This window comes from Podarcis gaigeae, assembly GCF_964106915.1.
Source record: "Podarcis gaigeae genome assembly, chromosome: 5".
NCBI lineage: Eukaryota > Metazoa > Chordata > Lepidosauria > Squamata > Lacertidae > Podarcis > Podarcis gaigeae.
This window is the reverse complement of record NC_139681.1, coordinates 92,529,520-92,544,692: the sequence shown is the minus strand read 5'-3', so window position 1 is coordinate 92,544,692 and position 15,173 is coordinate 92,529,520. Positions and strand designations below refer to the sequence as shown.

General features: G+C 45.9%; 1 protein-coding gene across 1 annotated transcript; it reads left to right on the top strand.

Moving 5' to 3' along the window:
- Nucleotides 1–296: 296 nt before the first annotated feature.
- AHSG (alpha 2-HS glycoprotein) lies at nucleotides 297–15,173 on the top strand. Its single transcript, XM_083739822.1, has 7 exons — nucleotides 297–675; nucleotides 3,497–3,607; nucleotides 5,950–6,034; nucleotides 7,513–7,679; nucleotides 10,095–10,205; nucleotides 12,358–12,474; nucleotides 14,198–15,173. The coding sequence occupies exons 1-7, from the start codon at nucleotides 322–324 to the stop codon at nucleotides 14,450–14,452; spliced, it is 1,200 nt and encodes a 399-aa protein (XP_083595948.1). The 5' UTR covers nucleotides 297–321; the 3' UTR covers nucleotides 14,453–15,173.

The following is a 15,173-nucleotide window of genomic DNA, read 5'->3' as shown; positions in this document are numbered from 1 at the left end:
CCATCAGTTGATGTCACCAGTGATGTCACCTGATGGGCAGGTGGGTGTGGTTTGGGGAAATGGCCTGGCAAGCCGCACTGGACACCCCACCCCCCACACCCCCCCGGCCAGGGAGCTACAGCATAATTCCCCATAATGCCCTTTTAGTGTCTGGCAAATGGGACCAAAATGACGCTTTGAGATTTTTTGCCCATGCCATCTTCTTTCTAGCAAACTTTGCAATTTCCCCCTTATCTAATAAACCTTTAACTCAATGTCCTGCACATATTTACTTTTCCCTTTCTGTTGTTTGCAGTCGCTTTTTTGGACCCAGAACAAATAATGCAGGCCTCCTCATGGGCCGAGGATGGGAGGCGGGGACATCACCTTTGTATAAATGGGAGCTCTGCTGTGGCTCCTTCCACCCTTCCTTCCAGCACAACCCTCCTCCTTAGAACTTCTGCAGGCGAAGAAGCCATGAGATCACTGGTAGCTCCAGCGCTCCTGGGCCTGATCCTGGGATGCATAGCAAGTGCAACTGTACTCCCTACCCTCCCTCAGGCAGAGTATCCTGCTTGCGATGACGTTGAGACGGAGCACATGGCAGACTTCGCAGTGAACTACATCAACGCAAAAAATAACCACGGGTACAGGTACGCCCTAAACAGGATCAAGAAGGTCAAGATTCTCCCTCGGGTAAGTGCTTCCTGGTGGGTGGAGAGGAAGGTCATTCTCCAGATCATACGAGGTGTGAGTGAAGGCTATGTAAGATCTTCAACTGTGCGGCACCCGTCCAATACCCTGCTTCAGAACAAAACCTTCATTATGAGGTTTCATCATAATAATAATCTTATTCTTTTGCACCCCTGGGTTGCCCTAGCCACACCGGGCAGCTTCCAACATATAAAAACATAATGAAACATTAAACATTAAAAACTTCGCTATACAGTGGTACCTCAGGTTACAGACGCTTCAGGTTACAGATTCTGCTAACCCAGAAATAGTACCTCGGGTTAAGACCTCAGGATAAGAACAGAAATCACACGGCAGCAGGAGGAGGCCCTATTAGCTAAAGTGATGCTTCAGGTTAAGAACAGTTTCAGGTTAAGAATGGACCTCCAGAATGAATTAAGTTCTTAACCCAGGGTACCACTGTACAGGGCTGCCTTCAGATGTCTACTAAAGGTTGTATAGTTACTTATCTCCTTGGCTCGGGGGGTCGCATAACTCCATACCCTCCAACTTTTCTCTGATGAAAAAAGGGATGTCCTAAGGAAAAGCGAGACATTTAGGGATCAAATCAGAAACTGGGATGGCTTCTGTAAATCCGGGACTGTCCCTGGACACTGGGAGGGTCTTATATCCAAGAGATATAAAAACATAATAGAACATTACACCTTAAAAAGCTTCCCTATACCGGGCTGCCTTCAGATGTCTTTTAATAGTATATAGTTACTCATCTCCTTGACATCTGAAGGGAGGGCATTCCACAGGGCGGGGGCCACCACCGAGAAGTCCCTCTGCCTGGTTCCCTGTAACCTCACTTCTTGCAGTGAGGGAACCGCCAGAAGGCCCTCGGCGCTGGACCTGTGTCCAGGCTGAATGATGGGGGTGGAGACGCTCCTTCAAGTATACTGGGCTGAGGCCGTTAAGGGCTTCAAAAGTCAGCGCCAACACTTTGAATTGTTTATTCAGTGTTGGTTTATTTCACTACCAACCTTCCACTGAGAAGCTATTGGGGTTCAGTGTACCCACACGGACAATGGAAGCTTTGGTGTGGATTGCACCTGGGCACGTCTTACTCAGTTGTTTAAAGGCATCCAATTCCGAAGTTGTGCATGTCCTGAATGGCTCACCGAAAGTGTTGTGGGAATGAAGGGGTGGCAGTTATGCAGAGGAGACCCACTGAAATTAATAGCCCTAATTTACTCATGCACACTCGTTTCAAGAGGTGATGGAACACACCATGAACACCTTGTTTTCTTATGATGGCAATGGTGTCCACCTGAGAGGTGCTGGAACTGAGTTCTGGCTGGGGAAAAAGCCCTTGGTATAATTAGTTGTACTTAGCTGAACACCACTCAAAGTCTGCAGCACTCTCCAGGAACGACCACTTGTTTGTTCGTTTGTTGCATTTATATACTGAGGGCTCCAATCCCCACTCAGCCATGAAGCTCAGACCTTGGGCCAGTCAGTGCCTCTCAGCCAAACCTACCTTGCACAGTTCTTGCGGGGATTAAATGAGGGGGTTAACCACATATGCCACCTTGAGCGCTTTGGAATAAAAGGTGGCATAAGATGCCATAAATAAATAAATTAAACATAAGCTTCAAGAACAGGAAAGAAGCAAGCCAGGCTTACAAGAAAGCTTCATAATGCCAGGAGTTCAGAGCAAGTCTCTACAGAAGCTCTCAGACCAGGAAACATTGATAGATTTCCCTTTCCCCTTCATCCTGCCCTCTTCTCTCTCTCTTTTTTTAAAAAAAATAATATTTATTGCTTTTAAAGATTACAGAAAAGGAAAAGAGAAGAAAACAAAAGAGAAAAAAGAAACAATACAATGCAATATATAGACAATACAAAACACAACCTAAACCCATTAAACTAAACACATTAAACTAAACTAAACTAAACCCAATCCCTATCCCTAACCCTAAATTTAAAAAAAAACACACACACACAACAAAAACAATTTAAAAACATACATCACACCTTTTCCATACTCTATCTTTCATTCCCTTGTTTCCTTGACTTCTTCTCACCTCCCTTTTTGTATTCCACTTCTATTAATTGTTTCAGCAAATCCTTTCCATCTTTCTCTATTTTCTGTCATATTATAAATAACATATTTTTTAACCTTATTTTCCATTAAAACTAAAATACTTATATATGCTTAATTCCTTGTAACATTTCTGCTAAGGCCATAAAATATCATTCCACCATTTTTCTATCACTCGTTAATTTTACACTATTTTTATATATAAACTTTAAATTTTCCAATCTTCTTTCACCATCTCCTCTCCCTGGATTCGGATTCTGCCAGTCCTTTCCGTCAATTCCATATAGTCCATCAACCTGGAGATCTTATGTCCGAGGCTCTTAAACTCTTTTCCAGGTCCCTTCTGCAGATCTTCTTCATATTCTTTAGCGCTAAAGAGCAAATCTCGAGAAAACTCCAACCTAACAATACTTTTATTCCTTCTGGACAGATCAGCCAAATTTCCATAGTTGAAGCTAAAATCCATAAAGTGTTTCAGGACATTTTTCAAGATTCCTCCAAATCCAAAGTCCCCCAGAACTTCCATCCTGCCCTCTTCTCTTTAAGGGAGCTGGAAGGAAGTACCAAAGTCAATGACATACCATTTTGAAGAAATTTCTGTTTGGGCACATCTGTTAAGGGGGGAACTGACACTGTGAAGCACTCTATGGATTGGGGCCTTTTAGCTGGTTAAATAAATGTAAGAAAGTTTTGTGTTTTTTTTAATCTAATCACCTTCTCTCATTTCCTCCTCCACAGAGGCCATTTGGGAAGATAGCCTTCCTTGAGTTGGACTTATTAGAGACTGAGTGCCATGTGTCAAACCCACTGCCTGCTGAAAATTGTACCGTAAGGCCACAGACACAGCATGTGAGTTCCTGGACCTTTTGCTAACCTTGTGGAGAATTTAAGCACGAATTCTTGGGTGCACGCATCATATCTTTATTCAAATTAATAGCAATAATAATAAAGGCATGTCAGTATAGGCTGACTGCTTGGAACTCAACTGTCCTGCTCACCAGGACGGTGCTGATTTTACTTTGCAAAGTTGCACCCAACAAAAGTTTAATTCACACAGCAAGCATTCATACTCAGGATCCCTTAACATTTTAAGGCATAACTTGCCTGAGCTATATAACCTCAACCAAGTCTCTTGATTGAGAGCGTGGGAAGTGCCTTTATGGATCAAATCAAGTTCCACTTATGCAACTACGCATTGCAAGGATTTCAGCAGGTCTAGGTTGTCCACAAGAACAACCGAGTTACAATTTAATGGACGACCAGCCACTAAAGATTAGTCTGGTTCATTCCAGTGGAATTCAGCTACCCTAACCTTTCCCAAACCTCAGCGGGTGATGATGTCCAACATTCAAGGTCTGCGACTCAGTGATGGAGCCAGTGGTGGAGGAACCCTCTCCGGCACCTGGGGCGGGACGCCGATGGGCGGGGTGAACTGCCTGGTGGCGCACACATGGCGTCCATATGGACTGTGCATGTGTAGCATCCCGTACGGAGTGCACAAGTGCAGCAGCTCGCGCGGCATCCATACAGACTGCCGCGCAAGTGACATCCCATACAGACTGCGCATGTGCGGCATCCCGTACGGAGTGCACACGCACGACAGCCCGTACAGACGCCCATATGGACAGCGCGCAAGAGCGGCAGCCATTACGGACACCACGTGGGCATCACCCATACTGACTGTGTGTGCCCTCAGCTGTTCTACAGCTGGGGGGAGGCAGGGGCCATCTTGTCACACACACCCCAGAGTGGCACCCAGGGCGGATCACCCCCTCTGCCCCCCACTTTGTACACTCCTGGATGGAGCAGCTGTTTTGCACGCTGAGGGTTCTAGGTTCATAGAGTCATAGAACTGTAGAGTTTGAAGGGTCATCTAATCCAACCCCCTGCAGTGCAGGAATATTTTGCCCAATGTGGGACTAGAACCTATGACCCAGAGATTAAGAGTCTCATGCTCTACCAGGTGAGCTATCCCAGACCTCCTAATTTTCCATCATCTCCTTGTCTGAAACCCTGGAGAGCCACTGCTTGCCCCTGTACACAATACTGAAATAGATCCACCACTGCACTGACTCTGCATAACCTATTGTGCCAAAATTTGAACAGACAGTGAAAGTTGATTGTGTTCAGGATCACACACACATCCTAAAAAAAAAAATACAACCTCCCAAAACCTAAATATTTGCCACACATAAAAGCTTTAGTGCTTGAATCTGTGGTCTCAGATTTAAAATCTGGGCTCCTTTGAATTATATGGTATGTCGTCCAAGTTCTATTTCAACTGGTCAAAGTACGAGACAGAAACTACCGTAAGTAATTCAAATCTATCTCATTATTTCTAGAACGGCATCTTTTCCCACTTTGACTATTCGTGGAAGTTGTTCCGTGGCTCCTTTGTTTATAATTGTCAACTGCATTGGCAATTCTGGTAGCTTATTACAATTTTCTTTAGCATGGGCCTACCAGCCTGAAGGACTTGTCATGCAAGTTCAACAGATGGATTTTTTAAAAAATAAAAAAATGTGTTGACTAATATCATCAATGTGGCTAGAGAAGCAAACAGAAAAATGATCATGGTGCAGTTTTGTAGTGAAGTCTACCCAAGCCCACCATGCTCTTTTTAAAAACACCTGTTCATAAGGCATGGTTAGAGAGTTCAGGTCAAGGTCCACTTAGTCCAACGGTCTTCACAAGAATCCAAAAAATCTGTTGGCAATTGTCATCCAATATAAATGGTCAATTGTGTATTTCTATGCACAATAAACTGGCTATATTAGTCACCGGAGCACCAGGATAGCCTGAAGGTATGGGGAGCATTATTCCAGTTTGCAAAAACTTCCCAGTTTGCTTACCTCAAAGCATTTCTTACCCACCATAGGTGACCAGGGCAGTGACTGTTTGCTAGGCTGGGTTTTGGTCCCTTTTGGGTTCGCCGTCTGGGAGACACATAGCATGGTGAACCAGCCTTGGCCCACCAGGCATTCCCCAGATATTTTGGACTAGAGCGTCCGACGGCCCTTGTCAACACAGCGAATGGACGTTGAGGTCCAAAACATTGCCAAACGGGTCAGCGTAGGCCAATGTACAAGGTGTACAGTGTACGTACAAGGTGTACAGTGATGTACAATGCTGTGGAACTGGGTTTTGCTCCCATCATAACCAACCATAATCCTCTTCCTTTGAACCGCTAGGCTGTTGAAGGGGACTGCGACATCAAACTCCTCATTGTGGATGGAGCCTATAAAGTGCTGTCTAGCAAATGTCACTCTACTCCAGGTAATCTCTTTGGCTGCTTTGCAGTCCTCGGTCACCAGGGCTGAGAAATAGGGGGTCAATGCCCCACGCTCCAACTCACCCCATTTACCATGACTCTCCCCAGGGCACACCTTTCCCCAGCCCGGTTTGGCACATCCCTTGAGTCGTTCTGCCTGGCCTAGTGATATGCGCTGCCTCTCAGATGCCTTCCATGTGGCCTCATGAAGGGTTCCCAGAAGGCACCACTAGCTTGAAGAAGGTTCTCCACCTCAATCTAAGTTAGAGAGAAAGAGAGAGGGGGAGAGAGAGGGAGAGAGAGAGAGAGAGAGAGAGAGAGAGAGAGAGAGAGAGAGACGCAGCTGCAGGTGGGGCAATGAGAACTAGTAGCACAATGTGGGGGGCGGTGTTAACCCTTTCTCAGCCCTAGTGAGCACCACTCTTTCGCAGGTGTTGTTTGTCCCTGAGACATCTGGGGCTTCCCCCCCAGACTGTGTAGCACAAGATTAAACCCTTGCTCTGTGAGATGTGGACTTGATCCTGACTGGATGTCACCACACCTGGCGCTCTTAAAAACAACAACGTACATCCATCAGGTGTGTCCTGTGGCCCTCAGTCCACCTGTGTGCTGTACCTTTGTCTGGAAGGCATGTCCCGGCAAAATCATGCGCATGAAGGAGGGATGGAGAACTTGTGGCTCTCCAGATACTGTTGGGCTCCAGATCCCATCACCCCCTGCCAGCCTGGACAGTAGCCAAATATCAACATCTGGAGAGGAGCCAGAGGCTCCCTGTCCTTGATATAAACATGAAGGGACCACACAGCTCTTATAATGGGCCGGTGGGTCTTTTTCTGTTTCCTCTCAGTGTCTCGTTCTCCCAGCCTTGAGTTCACTTCTCCACATTTCCAAATGAATTTGCCAATTGGTTTTTCTTTTCTTTTTTTAACCCTCAGGAAAATTGCCCAGCATTTTCTTCTGACACGCACATTTTCTATGCAATTTTGCATAAAATACACACAACAACAACATATTATTTGTACGCTGCCCATCTGACTGGGTTGCTCTCACCATGTTGGGTGGCTTCCAACATAATATAAAAACACAGTGAAAACTTCCTGGTACAGATGTCTACGAAAAATTGTGTTATCGTTTATCTCTTTGACCTCTGATGAGAAGGTGCTCCACTACCGAGAAGGCCCTCTGCCTGGTTCCCTGTAACTTCACTTCTCGCAGTGAGGGAACTGCCAGAAGGCCCTTGGAGGTGGACCTCGGTATTTGCAGGGCCATCGTGAGTTCTTGGAGGAAGAACAAAATAAAAATATAATAAATTCCTTAAATGTTCATTTCTTAAGTTTCTGCCAACACAATATGGCTGCAACAGCCTATGTCAGCAACTGATCAGCTATCCTAAACCTTTTGGAGCAGCCAGCAACAAAACATTACTCACTTAAATAAATAAATAAATAAAAACACCCCGTACTTTTCTCTTTTTCTTCCTTAGATTCAGTTGAAGATATTGTCAAAGTTTGCCCTCATTGTAACCCTTTGTCACACCTGGATGACCCTAAGTTGAAGGAGGCAGCTAATTCTGGGCTCGCCAAGTTCAACGCTGAAAATGTCAATGGAACCCACTACCAGCTCCTTGAGCTTTCAAGAGGGTTTACCTCAGTAAGTATTCAGACAGGGCCACTAGCAGTGCTGCCTTATTACAGAGAGAGTAGAGAGCAGGGATGTTTGAAGACATTGTTCAGTCCACATGTTTAAGCGAGGCAAGCTGATCTGCACTTCTAGTACTGATGCACAGATCTAAACACAGTTATCCCATCTACTTCTGCTCTTTCAGATTTTTGCAACACAATTCTCGGCTCCCAAATGGTCCATCCTGGTGTGCAGATTTCATTCTGGCGGTCCACGCCGTCTGTAGTTGGAGGAAGGAGACAAAATATCCGTTGCATTCAATATTCGAATCCATTTTTAATTCCATTTTTATTACTCCTTCTTCTGAATTGCATTGCGTTTAGTCTAGTGCATGTCAATCACCACGACAGGCAGACAAATTGTTAAGTTGTGGGTTGACATAGCAGACGACACAGCGATTTCTCCAAAGCAGCTCTTTATTTTGTAAACTGGAATAGAACTGACTTGCAAACAGCTCAGCTGGCCTGCTTTTATAGGCAGCCAGCTGTCAACATTGTAGCAACAACAACTCAGAGTTTCCCACCTAAAATAACTGACGTGGACCTGAGTGAAAACTATCTACACACCTGAGTGAAAACTATCTACAGTATCCCCCTGCTGGCCCAGGGTGAAACTTCACTACATAACACAAATTATGAAGACCATCAGCAAGTTTCAGTTGATCAGGCAAGGGCAGAGGGAATTTGGGCACAACAGATCAAAAACAAAACCAAGCAACACCAATTAATTAAAAAGTAGTGACGGCAAGCTTATCCTCTAAAACAAATACAGTGGTGCCTCGCAAGACGAAATTAATTCGTTCCACAAGTTTTTTCTTCTTGCGAGTTTTTCGTCTTGCGAAGCACGGTTTCCCATAGGAATGCATTGAAAATCAATTAATGCGTTCCTAGGGAGACCGCCTTCAGACCAGGTCCGGGGACAGTCTGTCCCCGGACCTCTTCTGAAGGCTGGCGGGGGGGGGGGGAAGAAGGACTTTTCTTCCCACCGCCAGCCTTCAGAACAGCCTTCTGAAGGCTGGCGGTGGGAAGAAAAGCCCTTCTCCCGCTGCCAGCCTTCAGAAGAGTTCCTGCAGGGCTGCCTAGGCTGCGGATAGCAGCCTGCTGCCCGACGCGAGGGGCGCTCTGCTTCAGGGGCGTGGGGCAGACATTCGCAGCTTGGGGAGCCCTGCAGGACTTCCCCGCAGGGCTCTCCAAGCTGTGGATAGGGGCAGCAGGCTGCTATCCGCAGCCTGGAGAGCCCTGCGGGGAACTCTTCTGAAGGCTGGCGGGGGAGAAGGGCTTTTCTTCCCACCGCCAGCCTTCAGAACAGCCTTCTGAATGTTGGCGGTGGGGAGGAAAACCTTCCTCCCACCACAAGTCTTCAAGACAGGTCCGGGAACAGAGGAGAAGCGCTGCGTGCCTTCCCCTCTGTTCCCGGACCTGTCCTGAAGGCTTGCGGTGGGAGGAGGGCTTTCCTCCCCACCGCCAACATTCAGAATGCTGTTCTGAATGTTGGCGGTGGGGAGGAAAAACCCTCCTCCCACCGCAAGCCCCGGGAACAGAGGAGAAGCTGCGCGCCTTCCCCTCTGTTCCCGGACCTCCCACCGCAAGCCTTCAGGACAGGTCCGGGAACAGAGGGGAAGGCGCGCAGCTTCTCCTCTGTTCCCGGGGCTTGCGGTGGGAGGAGGGTTCCCCGCTGTCCCCGGAGATTTCCCTATGGGCTTTCGTCTTGCGAAGCAAGCCCATAGGGAAATTCGTCTTGCGAAGCCGCTAAAAAATCTGAAAACCCTTTCGTCTTGTGGGTTTTTCGTTTAGCGAGGCATTCGTCTTGCGGGGCACCACTGTAGTCCAAACAAGAGTGTTGAACTAAGAGCATTTTTGCTGGCCGCAAATAGTGAGAAGTGAAGGGTTAAGGCATATCTTTCTTGGAAAGATGATGGTCCAAAGATGGTCCAAATGTGGGGGGGGGGGGCATGGCAGAGAAGGCCCTGCTTCCAGTGCCCACTCACTTTACCTCCAACCGTGAAGGGACCTGGAGAAGGGCCTCAGAAGGGGAACATCTGGAGAGAAGTGGTTTCTGAGACAGCGCTTTGAACTGAATCCTGAACAAAGCGGCAAGCAGTAAAACAGGTCAAGGATGTGTGTGTGAAGTGATTTGCTACCAGCTCCACTAAAAACGCTGGTTCCCCACAGCTGCCCTGAGCATAACCTCTATTGGAAAGAAGGACTGGTCTGAGTTGCTAGAAGGCAGCTTCATAGGCTGGGTTGGGTGGAGGGAGTGAAAACTGAACAAAAGTACCCCAGCGTTGCAAATGTCCATTTATATCATTAAGATTCTATATGACTCTTTCTGCTCAGTTGCGACATTTGAAAGAGACAGCTGAAATGTTCATTATTACGTTCCCAGCATATGCCTTTAGGTACACATGTAGAGTTTGCAATTGCCGCCACTAACTGCTCAAGGGAACAAGCCCAAGACCCTGCAGAACACTGCCACGTGGCGACAGATGAGCATGCGGTAAGTGGATGGGATCCCAATTAATTTTGTGCAGATTCCAGGACTAGTAATGTTTGCGGTCAAACGAGGCCTGCCAGCCCTTCTGCATTGCGGAGCCCCTGTGCCTTTAAGAAAACATTTGAACAATGAAGTCCACACATTTCCAACCTCCATGGCTACAAATCCCTCTCTCTCTCTATAGAAAAATACATATATAAATTCGAAGGTCCAATGCCTTCAGGTCTAGAAATGCCTGTTTTTCACAAGTGAAAGTGATTTAAATCTGGCCATGCTAGCTCTGCCAGACTTCAAATTGCCAGACACTGGAAGTTTGCATTGGGTTCCTCTAGGGAGGATTTCGTACCCTCCAACATTTCTCCAATGAAAATAGGGACGTCCCATTCCATAGTGATAATTTTATTATTTATACCCCACCTATCTGACTGGGTTGCCCCAGCCACTCTGGGTGACTTATAACATGTATAAACACATATTAAAACATTAAACATTAAGACACTTCCCCATACTGGGCTGCTTTGTGTACATTTCATTGGTTAGAACAGCATGCTGTTACTGCTTTCAGCTGTCTCCTAAAGGTTGCCATATTTCACAAAGTAAAAAGCAGGACACCCCAAAGTTGTTGAGCTTTTTGAAGGAAACCACCAGAATTCGTGAGCCAAAAAACCACAGTTTTTGGGTTGACTTCTCTAAGATCCAGGACAAAGAGCCGCCTTTCAGAAATTCCCCCCGGACATCAATTCTGCCTTTGAAATCCCAGTAATGTCCAGGAAAATCTGGACGTGTAGGCAGCCCTGTAGTTACTCATCTCCTTGACTCAGGGGTTGCATAACTCCATACCTTCCAACATTTCTACGATGAAAATAGGGACGTCCTAAGGAAATGCAGGACATTCCAGGATCAAATCAGAAACTGGGGTGGCATCTATAAATCTGGTGACCTTTATAACTGCACATTCAACCTGATACGCTTGCACAGAGCTTGCAAGGAGGATAGACTTTATTGAGCATTCCTTCTGTGTGTTTTTTTAAGGTGAGGTCGTGTGCATTCATCCTGATATTTATTTGCTTACAGGATATTTATATGCCTTGCCATGAATCATTTGTTCACCCCCAAGGATTTCAATGCATTTCCCCATCTCTTTCCTAACTGCAAAGCAATATGTTTTATTTCTTGGCAGCAAAGAACTTCAATTTACTTTTAAATTGCACAAATCTAATTAACAGTGGAATTGCCTGCAGAATACTGGCAGTTTTGAGTCATCCCTGATCACCTGATGTCAGTCTTGTGTGGTCTTTCAGAATGTTGGACCACAATCCCCACAGTTCACTTACATATTCTATCTGTAAATAATTTTTATTAATTTTCAATTATTAAAATCCACTAACAGACACATTTTTTCAATATCGATTATACGGCCAATTATACATTTTGAGTGACTTCTCATGTGCTGGGTTTCGGGGTGTAAAGTTCTTATTTCTTTCTGCTTCCGAAATCTTAGTTAATCCAATTACATTCAGTCCTGATCTTAGTCCCTTATCAACAGCTACTGATTTCTTGACCTCCATTCATGCTGAGATGTTCAATTTATTAAAAAATTCCACGAAAACAGTTTTGTATCCTGTAAATTCCCTGTGTGAGATGTTTATTTTCCCATTTGTTTCTTCATTGTTCTAATTAGATCACTTACATATTCTAATTCACAAAGTCGAGAGGGCATTCTTCACACCTGTTCATAATTATTAATTTGCAGTGCCTACTTACTCCCCATCAGTGATGCAGAATGCAAGACCAACTACGCTTGCATACCCCACTGAACTTTATTATGTCCCTGAGTATGGAGTAAAGGTCAACAGGTCTGGGACTTATCTACAGGTGGGTGGGTGACCTTATTGGGATTAACATGAAAACCGTCTTAACTTCCATGATGGAAAAAAGGCAGTATATAAACCTACATAAGTAAAACGGTTTTACTCACATCTTCAGATGCCACTCTAGTCGATCGATTCCCACACTTTTTGGATGGTTTATGTGAGGAAGATGGGAATGAATGGAATTTTCTACACCATGCTGCCTGGCTGAGATGAAGTATTTTCTTTTCGGATGTCCCTGTGGGGATGTCTTAACTGCTCTCTCTTTCTTCCTCCTTATCAAGCGTAATGGGTTTTGCAAGGCATCCGTTATCCAGTTGCCTCCTGTTCCTGTTCTTGGTGGTGAGCCCGTTCCACCTGCAGAGGAGATCACCCTAGATTGTGCTTTATATGATCACCAGGTAGGTGCAATTTTTAAACATGGTTTTCAGCAATTCACACACAGAGAGAATTCGCAACCAGTTGCTTGCTCTGAGGTTCACTGGGGAGGGTCTGATGGGGTACACGAAAGCTAGCTTGGAAACCAAAGCCCTTTGGGACTTGAAGCACAACCACTTCTCCTCTTGCACCAAATCCTGTAGCACCCAGACTTTGAATGTTTCTAATTATTTGGCCTTCCCCAATTGGCTCCCGTTACCTTTCCACCCACCCACTTTTCCAGAGAAGCTCCCTGACCCAGCTCCTCCCAAGGCCAACTTCCCTGCTTCCCTGCAGAACAGTTAAGGGATTCTTTATCCCTAGAGCCAAAGAGGTTGCTACCCACGTCCCTGTTGCAGTCCTGCTGCACCCCTTTCCTAGCACTCATGGCATTGCTAGGTACTTAGACTCAGGGCATTGGCCTGTGGCACAAATCTGCATGGAACTTGCATATGCATGTGTCTGTGTCTCTGTGCATGCCTTGGTAGCTCGGTTGGTGGAGCATGAGACTCTTAATCTCAGGGTTGTGGGTTCAAGACCCATGTTGGGCAAAAGATTCCTGCATTACTGAGGGTTGGACTAGATGATCCTTGTCAACTCTAAAATTTTATGATTCTATGAATTAAGGTAGGTGATGGGTCGTTATTTAGCACCACTGTGCTCAGCTGCCCTATAATCCAAGAAAGATGCATTAGTTGAAAAGGCGGGGAAGGGGGAGGAGATACAAGGGCCCACCCCAAAAGACCGCCTGGGCCACCTTAAGCAACAGAATTACCTGCCATACATAGGAAGAGGTCCTTTCATCAGCACAAATACCGGCTGGTTTATTTATTTCAGTGAACCATTGTCATTTTTAAAATGCTGAATTAGGCTGCCCATCTAGATTTACCTCTGTGAAAGAGGTCTAATTTGCTGGCCGGGAACCCAGACATAACAGAGGACTTTTAATGGCTCAACAGAAGTGGCAATTTCACCATGCTGGTGACCAAAGCTCCTCCTGTTAATGGTGAAGGATTTCTGCCTCCTGCTCATCCTTCTGTAGGGCCATGAGGCTGTGCATTGGGGAGAAACACAAGCCGTATAGATCTCTGGGTATGTCTCCTAGGATTGCCACCTTTCCTCTGGCAAAATGCAGGGCAGGGCAGAATGGTTAGGGGACGACTCCCCCCCCCCCATCTGCTGCTAAAGTGACTTCAAAGCAATTCATTACAATCTTTCGCAGCCTAATAGAATGGTCCCTCTACAATTTGTCACACACACACACAAATTTGTAAATCTGTCTGTGCTTGGCTACACAGAGCTTAAATACATGACCTTTCCCACACCTTTCAAACACTTGTATTTGGAGAGAATCCCTAACTTGACACACACACACAGAGAGAGAGAGAGAGAGAGAGAGAGAGAGAGAGAGAGAGAGAGATTGAGAGAGAGAGAGAAATGAAGACCTGAAATACAGGACCTGGCATTTTACATCGACAGTCCTGTATTTTACAGGGTAGGTGGCAACCCTAATATCTCCCCTGCCCTCTTTCTTTATGGGAGTTTGGTGGGGAAAGTCATTGCACCTCATGAGATTTGCACCTACTCAGAGCTTCAAGCTGAGTGGTCTGTATTGTTATTTATTTATTTATTTATTTATTTATTTATTTATTTAGACTGTGTTCTGACTAGCGCCAGCAGATGAGACATAATGGTTTTCTTTTCTAGGCCGGCGGTTCCCATTTCATCGAGCATTCCTTGTATCATCTGGGGAAGAACATCCCTTCCCCTGGAACTGGCCGCAGGGTCCTTGACCTCATCCATTCGCACAACGACACACACGCATCCCATGAATCTCACTCTGCCGAAGTTCCAGCCATCGTGGCAGCAAAGCCTGTCGTCAAGAGAGCAGTGGAAGCTGTGCCGCTCCCAGCAATTGTGCCACCCTTATGCCCAGGGAGGATTCGCCACTTTAAGATATAGGAGAGCCTGCTTGCGAGAGCTGATAGAAACTACGGGACCTGCCCGGTCAATGAAACGCCTTTGTATATTCTCCCAAGCCTGAACTCACATTCTTGCAGCAAAATAGTGATAATTTCTCTCTCTCTCACACACACACACCCCAAAAGCCAAGCCTGTCCTAAGAAAGGCTGTGAGTATTGTGTCAGCCTGCTTTCTACCTGTGCAGATTTTGGTGCTTCTGACAGATCCTGCATTTTCTAGCTTCCCTGCTATCTTTAGTTTCTGCCTCCTTTAGACAGATGCAAGGTGGAAAACAAGGACTCCATGCTTGGTGAAAAACTCAGAGGCAGGAGGGGCAGTATTAGCGTGGGGCTTCTGTCCTGTGTGTCATTCCTTGTCCCTCCCCTTGGTGGGTGGCAGAAGCAGGATCAGTTGTGCAAATTACATAACAATTTGCTAATCTGCATACTCTACTATTCAGCTGACAGATTCATGGCACTCTTGGGTGGAGAAGCAGGTGTGGTTTGGAGTTTCCCCTTTCGAAAGGGAAGAATATACACAGCACCGGACAGAAGGGACCGCAGTGATATATCAGGTGTATTCTCTAGGAATTACTGTTCTTTCCTTCCCCAGTGTCCAAAATTGCAGTGCTACATTATGGAGACCGTGCTGGAAAAAGCATATTCTAGCAATATGCAAACCAAAACAAAGGTGCTTCCAAAATAAAACACGAAACTCAAAA

Coding starts and splice junctions, on each gene's coding strand:
- AHSG (XM_083739822.1), top strand. CDS start 322: ATGCAGGCCTCCTCATGGGCCGAGGATGGGAGGCGGGGACATCACCTT. Junction 10,206..12,357: donor TGGCGACAGATGAGCATGCG/GTAAGTGGATGG, acceptor CTCCTTATCAAG/CGTAATGGGTTTTGCAAGGC. Junction 12,475..14,197: donor GTGCTTTATATGATCACCAG/GTAGGTGCAATT, acceptor TTTCTTTTCTAG/GCCGGCGGTTCCCATTTCAT.